We start from the raw sequence: 14,754 nt of genomic DNA on the forward strand, positions 1-14,754 counted from the left end.
AAATGGAGTCTGGGGCCAGAATGTTGAGAAGACTGGAGAATTGCATATGCGAGGCAATGCCTGGCAGGATAGTAAACAGGGTTTTAAGTAAGAGACATAAACCTGAGAAAGGAAGGGGTCTATGGGACCCACATAATGAGAAGAGAAGACCAAGGGGAGAGAGATATCCTTTGGCAAAGGCCAGAAGAAGACCAAAAGAAAAGAGAAATATTCTGTATTCAAAGTCAAGAGAAGGCCAGGGGAGGAAAGATATATCCTCTGACAAAAATCCAGACATTATTGCGACTATTGAAAGAGAGCCTGAGAAAGGCTTGGGGAAGGGAGACATTTTCCCCATCTTTGTAGAACTGTAAAGAGTTGCCTGAGAAGGCCTGGTAAGGGTAGACCTCCCCCACACCCCTCTGGGAGGAACTATACAGTGAAGCATAGTGACAGCCAGGGGATGAAGGATATTTCCCCATCATTCACAAACTGCCTAAAACCACCCAGAAGGAAGGAGCCACCCTTCTGGAGTCAGGATGGAACCTGTAATATCGTTTTTTGTTTTGAATTGTAAGGGACATAAATAGGTTTGGGACACAGTGCAGTGGACTATTTGATTTTGACAGATGTTCTGACATCATCTTAGTTTTGTTTGAGGCAGGGAAACCACTCTTAGTTATGGGGGAAGCTAGGCTTCTTCCTTATTTTCTGTTGAATAAAAGTTTATGCCAACAAGCATGCCACCTTTGTGTCCCGCGTCTACTTCTGCACCCTTGCAATTTAAAGTTAAATTCCCACAAATTGGCATTTTGAATAGGTAGCCCGAGAGGTACCATATCAAAACCCTTTCATTTTCATGTTAATGGAAGCATCTTCCAAACCCCAATTCCTATGATTATTTCGGGGTAACATTTACATCAAATCTGAAAGGTGCTACAAATGTGTCAAAACAGGCAACTAAGAGGACCCAGGCTATTAAAAGACTTGCTATTGTTACAAGGCCCAATTTGCAAATTCCAATTATTCTAAGGGTTTATAATGCCAAACCTAAGGCGATCTACTACTTAAAGGTGCCATCATTGGGGCTTTTCCAAAAAGTCACCTATACAGGCACGGAAACTGCTCTCCTGAAAATCTGTGAAGACCTGCTCTCCAACCTTGACTCTAACATTCCCTCTGTCCTCATCCTACATGATCTCTCCTCTGCTTTTAACACGGTCAACCATACCACCCTGCTCAATCGTCTCTGTGACAACCTGGGTATCACCGATCAGGCTCTGGCCTGGCTGACCTCTTTCCTTTCTGATCGACCCTCCCAGGTACAAGTGGAGTCCCTCCTATCTTCTATCTCCCTCTCTACCTATGGTGTTCCCCAAGGTTCTAACCTCTCGCTCTGGCTTTTCAACCAATACCTGGCAACTCTCGCCTACTGCATTTCCATTTTCTGCTCAAACTTCCAGTGCTATGCTGATGACACCCAACTCATTTTCAGGTTTCCTTCAGCCACCTCCTCTCCTTCCCTCATATCTGATTGCCTAATCACCATTCAAAATTGGCGTGCCGCCAACAATCTTTGTCTAAATGCCAACAAGACTGAGATCCTTCTCATTGGTACACCTTCACGATCCTTTCCCCTCACTCTCTGACTGGCCTCCCTTCACCCTCCTCCTACCTCTACCTGCGAGGCTAAGAACCACTGGGTCATCTTTGACTCCACACTTTCCTTCTCCGCACACATCTCTGAAATCTATTAAAAGTCAAACTTCTTATTGTGACCTTCTTAGAGGTACTCTGCCTTTCTTCTCCTTCCCTAAGAAGCTCACTGTCTCCCAAGCTCTGTGCCAGACTTGCTGCGTCGTGAAGAGAATTAGGGCCTCTGTCTCCACGTTTCCCACAGCAAAATACAAGTAAATTCACTGTGCAAGCCTTGAAGCCACAGGTGTTGGTGTTGTATCACAGGAACCTGGCGCCGCCGAAGACCACAGGGCTATTGGAGGGAAGGTAAGTGTTAGCACAAACAATCACAGTACTTCAATTAGTAATCAACGTAAGATAACAGAGAGGCTTACCTAAACCCAACAGGGAATGACTCGGGATCGAGGGTTGTGGTGCAAGGGGCGCGCAATCAGTTCCTGCAGTCTGGCACAAGATGGTAGTGCCGACCGTCAACACCTGCAGGGGTCATGGAAGGTGCATAGTTCTTGGTATAACGTAGTAGTACTGAAGGGACAAAGCGGAGACAAGTCCCAAAACAATCCAAAGGTCAGTAACAGGTGATCGTGATCAGTTCGACAAAATCAGGGATTAGGCAGAGGCAGTCCGTGATCCGTTTTCCAAAGGTCAGAGATATAGCAGTTTGTGTAGACAAATCCAAGGAGTAAGAAGTTGCAATCCGTGGTCCGAGAGCCAAGGTCAGTAATCCATGAGACTTGATCTTGAAACAAGACGCTGACAGTGTTGCAGGAGAACAGCTGTGAAGCAACGAGTGGTTTGAAATGACCGGCTTTATACGCAGCCCTGGTCACGTGATCAGATAACAAACCACGTGATCGGCAAAGCGCTCTGTAACTAGGAAGTAATGCGATCAGCCCGTACGCAACCTCCAAGGAAGTTGCCAATGAAAACGGGGAATCCAATGAGGACTACCAGTGCCCCTGCCCCGTAATGAGGACTGTTTACGCCTTCCACACACCACAGGTAACCTGAGACCATGAAGTGGGTGTGGATGTAACTTGGGAAGTCTAGCTATCCCATGTGTCCGGCATTCACAGAGAGTGGGCGAGTCAGTCTCCCTTCTTCTAATGGCCTGTATCGTGTCGGTGTTCCCTCCCCGCATGACAGAGCCCCCCTTAAAGGCCCACGACCCCGTGGGCAGGAAGGATGGGACATGTGGAAACGAGCGATCAGGGGAGGGGCATGGACATCACCCTCAGGAACCCAACAACGCTCCTCAGGGCCAAAACCAACACAATCCACCAGGTATTGGAGACCACCCCTGAAAAAACGGGAACCCAAAAAGCCTGCGACCTCATACTCCTCAGACCCACCCACAGAAACAGGACCAGGGGAATCCCGAAAACTGGTAGGAGTGGGACAGGGCTTCAAAAGGGAAGTATGAAACACAGGGTGGATGCGCCAGGAAGCGGGAACTGCAAGACGATAAGCCACCGGATTGATCACCTTGAACACCCTACAAGGGCCCACAAACCGAGGCAACAGCTTCCGACAACCAGGCAATTGAAGATGCCGAGACGAAAGCCACACCCTATCCCCCACAGCATAGGCAGGAGCCACCACCCTCCGCTTGTTAGCAGCAACCTTCGCGGACACCGGAGCCTCCCGAAGATGGGTAAGCGTCCGGGCATGGACGGAGGCCAAATCACATGCACAGGTAACAGCGGCTGGATTGTCAGGAAGGACGAAATCAGGTATAGGTAAAGTGCGAGGGTGCTGACCGTACATAACATAGAAAGGAGAGGAGCCGGTGGATGAATGTGGTGCATTATTTTAGGCGAACTCAGCGAGATGAATGACACTGAACCAGGACTGCTGATGCTGCAGAATGAGGCAACGTAGATATTGCTCCATGGTCTGGTTCAACCTCTCGGTCTGGCCATCCGTCTCCGGATGATAGGCTGACGAAAAGCGGGAATCAATCCCCAGGAGACCGGTAAGTGCCCGCCAGAACCGAGACGTGAACTGGGGCCCTCTATCCGAGATAATGACAGTAAGTAACCCAGACAGACAGAAAATGGATTCGAAGAATAGTTTCGCCAATACAGGGGCCGAGGGAATGCCAGAACAGGGAACAAAGCGTGCCAACTTGGAAAAAGAGTCCACCACCACCCATATTGTGTCAAAACCCTAAATGCGTGAAGGTCTGTTACGAAATCCATCGTGATTGTATGCCACGGCCTTGGTGGTACGGGTAGTGGTTGCAAAAGCCCCGCTGGACGGCCACAGCGATGCTTACATTGAGCACAAATCGCACACGTATTGACATAACAATCGATATCTTGTGTCATGGACGGCCACCAACACCACCGTCTGAGAAGTGCCAGCGTCCGTTTCCGACCCGGATGACCATTTATAGCACTGTCATGGGAATCACTCCAAGGCGAGGTTACGGGCGTCCATTGTGGGCAGTAATAGTGTGTTTTGGATGAATGGTAATCCGTCCCGTATCACTGGATCCCACTCAGAGACTTGTTCAGGGTGTTGTGAGACCCATGAGCGAATGGACGAAAGAAGCGGGGGTGGTGGTGTACAGAGACAGATGACATGTTGGTCTAGTAGGGTTTCAGGGAAGACAGGTAAGGAAACCCCCTCAGGGGATCTCGATAAAGCATCCGCTTTCCCATGAGACAAACCCGACTGATGCTTGATTTGGAAGTCATAAGCCGTAAAGAATAAATGCCACCGCACCTGACGACTATTGAGACATTTAAGAGAAGCTAAATCCTGGAGATTCCGATGATCTGTGAAAACCGTGATTTGGGGTTTTGCCCCTAGCAGATGATGTCGCCAGACTTGAAAGGCATCCTTAATGGCCAATAGCTCTTTTTCTGTCACTGTGTAATGATTCTCAGCAGGGGAGAATTTTCGAGAATGGAACGCTACCGGGTGGAGTTGACCAGATGAAGGGCAATATTGGGACAATACAGCACCAATTGCAAAGGATGATGCATCGGCCTCCACGATGAATGGAAGTTCTGCATCCGGGTGCTTCAGGACAGGGGCAGTAGTGAAAGCGGATTTTAATGCGTCAGAAGCCGCCTGGTGGTTGTCCAACCATACGAAAGGCACACTGGGACTAGTAAGGGCCGTAAGCGGTGCTACAAGAGATGAGAAACCTTGAATGAACCGCCGATAGAAATTCGAGAATCCCAGAAATGATTGTAGGGCCTTAAGGTTCTGGGGTTTAGGCCACTCGAGTACTGCTCGGACCTTGGAATGGTTCATGGCTAGGCCGCCTGGAGTGATGTGAAACCCTAAGAACTCTGCACTGTCAGTGTGGAACTGGCATTTCTCCGGTTTGGCAAAGAGGGAATATTGGCGAAGACGGGACAAAACCTCCCGGACGTGTGTCACATGCTCTTTTGGTATCTGTGAAAAGATAAGAATGTCATCGAGATAAACAGCGACACATACATCCAGCAGGTCATGGAATACTTCATTCATAAATCGTTGAAATGTGGCCGGGGCGTTGCAGAGCCCGAACGGCATGACCACATACTCAAACAAGCCATAACGAGTGCAGAACGCAGTCTTCCATTCATCTCCGGGGCAGATCGTGATTAGATTGTACGCCCCACTGAGGTCGAGCTTAGTGAATATGGTAGCGTGGGTCAATTGATCCAATAAGGGGGTGATCAAAGGGATTGGGTAACGATTCTTTATGGTGATGTTATTCAGGCGGCAGTAATCCACACAAGGACGCAGATCACCCTCCTTTCTGGGCACAAAAAATATGGGGCTGGCCGCGGTGAGGTGGACGGGCGTATGTGACCAATTTTTAAGGCTTTTTGAATGTATTCCTTTAGAGCATTCTCTTCAGATGGGGACAATGAATAGATCCGACCTGAGGGAATGGCAGAATCAGGAACCAGATCAATAGGACAGTGATAGGGACGGTGCGGGGGAAGGACTTTGGAAGAACCCTTATCAAAAACCACTTGAAAATCCTGATACTCTGTAGGAATGCACGTTGAAATGGCCCCCAGTAGGTGTGGATCGGCGGGAGAAGCAAGGTCATCTCTCTGTAAGCTGCGCAATGGCTCCTAATGCCAACGATGGAGAATCAATACTCTCAGGTGCGGTAAGGCAGAAGCTCTGACACAACTCAGACTCAAAGTGTATTTGACCAGACTTCCAATCAATCAATGTGTTGTGTTATTTTAACCAAGGGATAGCCAATATCAGTCCAAACTGGGGCATTGATATTAGATCAAAGGAAATGGTTTCTTGGTGGATATCCTGGATGTTCATCGTGAGTGGAGCCGTCTGCTGCCTGATGGGGCCAGAGACCAAGGCGGCGCCATCCACTGCCTGTACAGGCTCTGGTTGTTGTTTATTAATCAAAGGGAGGTTCAAAGTCTCCGCCAACTTGATGTCCACAAAATTGCCGGTGGCACCTGAATCGATAATGATGGAAACAGTGTGAGTGACATCTGGTGTGGGTTTGAGCGTTGCTTGCACTACTACTGGTCTGATACATCCAAAGGCATGGACTGATTCCAAGGGAACAAAAGAGGTACTCGATCCTGCCCTCGGTTCTAGGGTCGAGCATTCCGAAAAACCGGATTCTTTAGTTTGGGGCGTCGAGGACAGGCCTTGACAAAGTGTCCGTTCAAGCCACAATAGTAGCAAGCATTATCGGTTCTCCGACGTTGCCTTTCTATTGGTGAAATTGGACTGCGGATTCCACCTATTTGCATGGGCTCAGTACCTGTGTCAGTGGGAAGGGAAGATTGAACCGCATTAGAAAACCCCGCCTCATTCTTGCGTTCAGAGCGTCGTGCATCAATCTGTAGGGCGAGATCTACTAGGTCGGTATGTTGTGTGGGCAATGAAGGAACGACCGCCATAGCGTCCTTCATGGAATTGCTAAGTCCCCTATAGAAAACCATGGCCGCCTTTGAGTCAGGCCATGATGTTTCAACAGCCAGCTGATTGAATCTAGTGATGTATTCAATGAGGGTACCTCTTCCCTGAGTTAGGTCCAGGAGTTCGAGATCTCGGGACTGGGCCTTGTGTCGTGTATCAAATACATGGGCAATTTCTGTCACTAATAAGTCGAAATCGTACAGAGCCGGGCTATTGTTTTCGAGAAGAGGGTTGGCCCAAGCTGCAGAGGTACCTGCCACGTGGGATAAGGTGAATGCCGCCTTTGTGGTGGAATCGGGAAATGACAAGGGTCTACATAGAAAATGGAGCTTGCACTGGTTAAGAAATGTACGGAACCTCTTGGGATCCCCATGGAATCTCTCTGGGGCTGCTAGTGGAAACGGGGTCGGCATGGGTACAGGAATTTGAGGCGCAGCAGGGGGTGCAATGGGTTGTACCACTGGGGGTGTTGCCACGACATCCCCGAATTCCTCATCAGCGGGCAAAGGGTTTTGTATACTTTGGATAGAATCCAAACGTTGATGGATGGCCGTATTAGCGGCCGCCATTTCTGCCCTCAATACTGTGATAGCTTGCACCAATGCAGCCACAGGGTCAACGGCTGCGGCCTCCATACTCAACACGAGCAAACGGCTTCACAGTCTGTCAGACTTGCTGCGTCGTGAAGAGTATTAGGGCCTCTGTCTCCAAGTTTACCACAGCGAAATACAAGTAAATTCACTGTGCAAGCCTTGAAGCCACAGGTGTTGGTGTTGTATCACAGGAACCAGGCGCCACCGAAGACCCCAGGGCTATTGGAGGGAAGGTAAGTGTTAGCACAAACAATCACAGTACTTCAATTAGTAATCAACGTAAGATACCAGAGAGGCTTACCTAAACCCAACAGGGAATGACTCGGGATCGAGGGTTGTGGTGCAAGGGGAGCGCAATCAGTTCCTGCAGTCTGGCACAAGATGGAAGTGCCGACCGTCAACACGTGCAGGGGTCGTGGAAGGTGCGTAGTTCTTGGTATAACGTAGTAGTACTGAAGGGACAAAGCGGAGACAAGTCCCAAAACAATCCAAAGGTCAGTAACAGGTGATCGTGATCAGTTCGACAAAACCAGGGATGAGGCAGAGGCAGTCCGTGATCCGTTTTCCAAAGGTCAGAGATATAGCAGTTCGTGTAGACAAATCCAAGGAGTAAGAAGTTGCAATCCGTGGTCCGAGAGCCGAGGTCAGTAATCCATGAGACTTGATCTTGAAACGAGACGCTGGACAGTGTTGCAGGAGAACAGCTGTGAAGCAACGAGTGGTTTGAAATGGCCGGCTTTATAGGCAGCCCTGGTCACGTGATCGGATAACAAACCACGTGATCGGCAGAGCGTCCCGTAACCAGGAAGTAATGCGATCAGCCCATACGCAACCTCCAAGGAAGTTGCCAATGAAAACGGGGAACCCAATGAGGACGACCAGCGCCCCTGCCCCGTAATAAGGACTGTTTACGCCTCCCTCGCACCACAGGTAACCTGAGACCATGAAGTGGGTGTGGATGTAACTTGGGAAGTCTAACTATCCCATGTGTCCGGGATTCACAGAGAGTGGGCGAGTCAGTCTCCCTTCTTCTAATGGCCTGTATCGTGTCGGTGTTCCCTCCCTGCATGACACTCTGGTTCTCTCTAGGTTGGACTACTGTAACAGCTTCTTTCTAAATCTACCTGCCTCCACTCTCTGCCCTTTACAACTAATCAAGAACAGGACTGCAAGACTTGTCCTTGGCCTCAAGCCCTGGGATCGTATCTCTCCAGCTCTGAAATCCCTTCATTGGCTCCCATTGGATACAAGGATTACATTTAAAACCCTCTGCATTGTCCACAAGGCTTTCTTGGGCCTGGGTCCAAAATACCTTCAACTATCCCTCCGTAAATACCACCCCACAGGAAAAAAGGAAATGCTTTATACTTGCATTTATTTAGCAAGTAGTAGATGAAATGGCAAATAATCACTACAAACTACGCAGGAGTTTGCGTTGACAAAAAGGCAAATGCACAAGTTACATGAGCACCAACCTTACGTTCCTTTGCTTATTCGGCTGCGCTAGGGACCCTCATGGACACCAAACTGGTGGATCTCTCTCTCTCCCTACATGCCACCACCCAATGCAACACAGTACACAGGAACAGTCGCTTTAGGCCTCAGTTCCAGGACACGCTGCATGCCCACTGCTCTTTGCTTTTATCAATTGTGCCTATCCATTAACTGTTAAGTGCACTCTTCTAGAAGCTTCTGCCAGCTTATTGTCGATGGAAATGTACTGTCTACACAAGGGTTCCAACTTGCTCCTTCATCCCTCCCTCCGAGAGACTGGCTAGGCCCCTAGGTAGCATTAGTGGAATGCGGTCAAATCACTGACCAAGGTCAATCTGGACTTCTGGTACAATCTCGTACCTGTTTACGTAGAACATTGCAGTGAAAGCGAAAAAAGCTTAAGTCTGCAAACATTTGGTGCGTGCCTTGAAAATCAATTAACCCTTAATAACTCGGCAGGTCTCAGGCCTACGAGCTGTTCTGTCATTATGCAACACTCACCAGGCATGCCACTCCTGAACTGCTGAAAGTGGTTGCCTTCCAAAGCAACACTTGTCTAATTTAGGAAGCCAATTGGTTGAGGAAGTCAACAGTAAAATGCAGCAGACGGTAATGCCCACAATCTGATCAAGTCCAGGGCTCATTGCTTGGATCAGTCAAGGGGCGTTCCTCCATATGACCTCACCATAGTGTGGATGATCTTAGTAGTTTGTTGTGTTTCATACGAGCTAGGCGTGCTCTCCATATGCATGTTAAACAGGACTTGTGCCATGAAGCCACAGGTCCCACAGGAGGATGCAGTTGGGCTGATGGATGTAGTAGAAGCTACACGACCCGGTAGTAAGATGCTCAGTTTAAGGTTTTATGGCTTTGAAGCTTGCCATGCCACTTTGCCCAGTGTGAATAAATGATTAGAGTAACCGATATAGTCTCTTATTCCCCAACCTATAAGATTTCTCAATACCATGTACAATAACTTCCACAGGACACGCTCTGTTTCTGCTCAAAATAATGGAATTCAACAAAGTCCACAGGATATGCTCCCTTTGAGCTCAATGTCATACAGAGGAACACATTCCACAGTCGGTAGCCACTGCTTAAATGTCACGTCCTTGTAACTCACACTCCGTGGAGAGAACGGTAGCCTCATAGTCACTCATAGTCCGTGACTTTAAAGTGCCCCTGGTCCTTCTTTTATCTTTCCAGGCTCTAGGAAATCTTGTTCCCGGCTTTATAACCTGGTTATTGTGGAAGACCTTTTCCATGGACCTCCAGGCCCACACTATGCCTCCCACAGCCTGGAGCTGGAGTTTGGGCAGGCTGTAGATGTGCCACCATTGCTAATCTAGTCTGCCCTGCTTTGGCTTGTTCACCACCTCCCCACACTAGATTTCTGAGTCTGTTCCCGAAAATACCTGCCTCCTCTACATGCTTGTTGATGTGCAACAATCTCCAGCCCACAGAAGCCTGTCTTTCTACACACTTTACCTACCTACCCTCATGCTGCTTCTCCTGTACCTCCTGGATTCCACCTCCAAATCTGGGTCCCTTTCTGATCCTGTTGGTTTTAGCTATTAGGTGGCGCCCAAGCACCCACCTACAAGCCTAAACTATTGCATTGCAGTACAGATAGGAGGGAGATGGGATGTAAAGAGGTACACACAGCATCTGGGTATTGTTTGGTTGACCCTCCATTTCCATGCTAATCCCTGTGGCATTCCCACCAGAAAAATGCCCCTCCCCAACCAAAAGACATCCTCTAGCGATCTCTTTAAGCTAGATTTGCCAAGGATTAACATCAAGCTTTATGATTTATAGGGCCTGCCAGTGTTACTTCTAAGCAGTATTTTGAATGTTAATGGCTTAATTGCAGGTGTAAATGTGCTCCTCGTGCAATAATAATATCTTTACCATTTATAAGTAATGTGCGTTAGCGCATCTGTTTCTTGCTCTGAGGTACTGCTAAAAAGAAAGCATTGGTAAAGCCAACCGTTTAGGTTGTATGTACATTAGAAAGGTATTTGCCAGTCACTGTTACCATATGCCCAGGTACCCTCTCCATTTTCCAACTGTTGTCATGTTATGGCCAGGTAGTACCATTATGACAGTGCCTGGCAAATGCCTATCCCATGTATAAACAAAATCCCAAACTGTTGTTTTTACCAAAGCTTGTGTTTACTCCTTCCCAGAGATAGGAGCCCAGCTCAGGTCCCTCTCCTCGTCTTCCTCTTTTCCATTTTACAGCAGTTCTCATACCCAAGGGGGCCTCAATGTCTCGGGAGGATAGCTCAGGGGCAACACGCTCGTCTTGAAAGCAAGACGACGCTGAGCACCACAGGTTCGATCCCGGGTCCGCGCTTAGAAACCTCAGGTTATTAAGCGCGTTATAAATAACCCATTACATATACATATGTCTTCTCCTCGCTCCTTCTCAGTCCACTGCCCCTCCCAGATTTAATCTCCAACCTCTCTAGTCTATCTCGCCTGCTTGTCTACTATCCCATCTGCTTTTCCCATTTCCACCTTCATTCAGAGTCTCCACCCACCCCCACCTTGGTGCTCGATCTTTTCCCTCATGACTCCTTATAACTCTCGCCTCACCACATCCTTCAATCTCTTCTTAAATACGTTTTCTGCCACCCTCCTTGTAATTCCTGCCAACTTCATTGCCCAACAACCCCCCACACCTTTTCCAACCTCCATCTCACATCGCCTGCCAACGTCTTTCTCAACTTCTTTCCACCTCCTGGATGTTTCCTCCGACCTTCCTCCTTGTACTCTCCCTTCTCTTTTGCCCGCTTTCTTCAGCTAGTCTTCTGCCCCTAGCCCCCTTCCACTTACTGCCTTTCCTGCACAGGCTTCTCTGCGCCACAACCTCTGTGTCTTTCTCGCCAACCCCTGATGCCCACACCCGACTATGTTCTTCACAGCTTTTATAGAACACCTTGCTCCTCCTTTCAGGCTGTGATTCCTCTGAGTGGCTGCAAATGTGAGGAGTAATAGGTTCATGATTGTGATTGGCTTATCGGAGGGGCTTAAATGTGCACACCTGTAACACTCGTCCGCCATCTTGGAGCTGACGCATGCCATGTACGTGCTGTCGGGAAGCTGGCAGACCCGCAGCCCTCCTCCACCAGACTGCTGCATCACCAGTGCTGCCCTGCAGGCTTGTAAACTGAACTGAAACACTCATGCAGTGGCAGTGAGTCTTAAGCTCTCTTCTCTTCCATCTGGAAACGTTCCATAAAACACCGTGGGGCATACCTTATAGAGACAGACTCAGCATGAGCCGACACCCTATCACAGTCCTTTGGCACAGAGCAGGGGTATGCTGGGGTGGTCCAGGGAATCTCACATATACGACTTCCTGCCCAGCATCACCCCACAGGTGATGTCACCCAGCAAATGTGACCTCTCCCCACCTAGCCCCCGCCCCCCAGAGATGAGGCAGGCGGAGTCACACACGTAATGCGTGAAAAACATATGCAGCCTATGACATTGCACACATTTCTAATGTCTGAAAAACGTATGCATTAAGTGAGGGTGCATGTATAGTTCATGCAAGGAGTGCACATTAGTCATGTGCCTATATTAATAAGCCGTGTGTTCCTTTGCACAGCTCCCATTTTCATTGCATAATGAGGTAACCGCCTCATGCCATCGTTGGGAACCCAGGGCAATCGCCCGGCCTGCTAAATCATTTCAAACTGTCATGCTGGCGTTGTTTGCTTAGGTCCATAAAGAAAACAAAGGTGATATGTGGTTTTTATTCTCTTCTAGGCCTTCTTGGCTCAGCGAGTACCAACAATTCTAGAAGAAAATGAAAAGCACCTCAGACTTTGGGATTACAGTACGCATTGGTTCTTCAGTGTAAATTCATGGGGTTGAGCGCAGCAGGAGCTTGAGCTTTGCTCCTTTCCTGGGCAAGTGTTCCTAGATTTGCACACCCGCTAGCTGCCTAGAGGGTTCTAGTTGTAATGGGGCCCTCTATCGCCAGTCTCTCCAGCCCCCACCTTACTGCCTAACCCTTAAAAACATATATGTATTTACTTCCCCACAAAGTGATTCAGTCGACGTAAATGACCACTGAGTAATTTGCTTCGACATAATCGTGGCACGCGGCCTATAGATCCTCACCCTCATCCCTGCGCTAGAAATGCGCAGCTGTGTCAGCCCTTCGCATCCTTTATTGTTCAACAGCTCAAGGCTGCCCTCACAGTCAGATATGTTTTACGCCAAGGTATCCTACTGTCTGGCTTTGTGATTTTGGGGCTACCTCTGTCGCAAGTATGTAAAGCCGCTGTGCCTGGAGCCAGAGGCGTAGACAGAGTAGCCCATGAGTAGGCAAGGCCCACCCAAAATCTGTAGATGCCCCCTCAGCAGCGCTGTGTGGGCATTTACAGATATTAATATCTCTGTGGTGGACCCAAGTGCTTTTAGCTTCAGACCCCACTTGTTAGTCAATCGTGGCTACTACGCCTGCATAGCTCTTCTACCAGGGACCAACATCTGCAGCCTCTGTGCAGGCTTTGGGATGGTTTTGCCATCTGCCCTGAGTCTCAATGTTCTTTTGTAACCCAATCTGTCAGACATGTGCGGCCTTTCGAGCCATTGCTGCTGTCTGTGACGAGAAGGCACACACATTCCTACCGCAGGAATACTAGTCCCGCTATTGCATTGTTGAGACCTGTTGTTGCACTGTTTGATGGTGATGAGGTTTAGTCAGAAGCGGACGACCTCTGGGAAGCCTAAATGGTTATCTTGCACATGAGAACCATACACACAATTGATGAATTTTAAATCTAACATTGGGCACCACTATTCTACAATTTTATTAATTGAATTGTGCTTATATCCTTCCATCTCCTCATCCTAACCATTTCTCTTGCTATGTCTGTTTATCATTTCCTTTGGCTCCTTTTTCTGTCTCCCTTTGTATTTCTACCCGTCTCTTTTCCCCTGCCTTGTTGTTCGCGTATTTGCATACCTTCATTTTCTTTTCTTTCTTTCCTCTCTTTTCCCCATTTTGTCCCCCCTTTTTCCCTGTCTCTTTACATTTACTCCATACTTTTCCCCTCTCGTCCATCCTTCACGCCCACAGATGATCCAGACCTACGTGGAACACATTGAGCGCTCCAAGATGCAACAGGTACAATTAGCAGGAAACAGCCAGACAGAGGGTGTCAACCCTGGTCGCAGGTAGGCCTTTCGTTTTTTTCTTGTGGCTCATGGTGGGCGTGATGTGTGTTTGGAGGTGTGCGCATGCGCAATGCAATACCTGGCACCAGATGCTGGATACTTGGCACCTAGTGCAGGATGGTGTACAGTTGAGTGAGCATGTTGCTGCATGGGTTTATAGTCATTGCAGCGAATGCAATAGCATCGAATGCCATGCCAGAGAAAAAAAAGCTTCGAAAAAAAGCATCAAATGCATTTTTTTCCATATTTTTTTAATGGGGGTCCCCCCCCCCAAGCTCCCCTTTTTTAACCTTTACAACCCATTTTAATTAAACTAAACCCTTTACCTTTTAAAAAAAAGCATTAAATGCTCTATTTATTAGATGCTTTTTCCCCCTCTGGAATGGCATTCAATGCTATTGCATTCGATGCAATGACCAGATACCGCTGCTGCATGTAGGTCAGCTACCTGCCTAGGTGCTTCACAAGCACTGTGCTGAATGTATTATATCTAATTTGGGGCACTTCGTAGTTAAGACTTTGACTTTTTTTATTCAGCAAAGGCTCTGAGGTCTTCTTGACCCAGACATGGAGCGAATGTGATTTGGGCCACTGTTCATACCAGAAAACTCCTCAGAAAGTAAGAGGCAAAATAGGAGTGATTGCCCTTATTAGCGATGTTACTTGTTAGCCTAGCGGTTTCTGTGTTCCGTGCTATAAAACATGTATGAGTCAAAGTGGCCCTTGAGGTAGGCTTGACATCTGAGCCACGTTATCAGACACTCATTGAAATACCTGTAGATAGGAGTGCTGTTTGTCTGGAAGGGACAGCAACAATGCAAAGTGTCATTTTGACCGGTTGTGTGTGCCTGCCGCTGTCATGTTCAACAATAGACAGAGA

General features: G+C 48.2%; 1 protein-coding gene across 12 annotated transcripts in view; it reads left to right on the forward strand.

The window, feature by feature from the left end:
• MAPK8IP3 (mitogen-activated protein kinase 8 interacting protein 3) overlaps window positions 1–14,754 on the forward strand; it is an 892,115-nt gene that overhangs the window by 345,394 nt on the left and 531,967 nt on the right. For all 12 annotated transcript variants that reach the window (XM_069646979.1, XM_069646985.1, XM_069646981.1 and 9 more), the window contains exon 4: window positions 13,777–13,874. In XM_069646979.1, the coding sequence (XP_069503080.1) occupies window positions 13,777–13,874 (98 nt within the window). The remainder of the gene's footprint in view (window positions 1–13,776; window positions 13,875–14,754) is intronic.

The sequence above is a fragment of the Ambystoma mexicanum genome, chromosome 2q, assembly GCF_040938575.1.
Source record: "Ambystoma mexicanum isolate Mex_15411 chromosome 2q, UKY_AmexF1_1, whole genome shotgun sequence".
NCBI classification, from domain to species: domain Eukaryota; kingdom Metazoa; phylum Chordata; class Amphibia; order Caudata; family Ambystomatidae; genus Ambystoma; species Ambystoma mexicanum.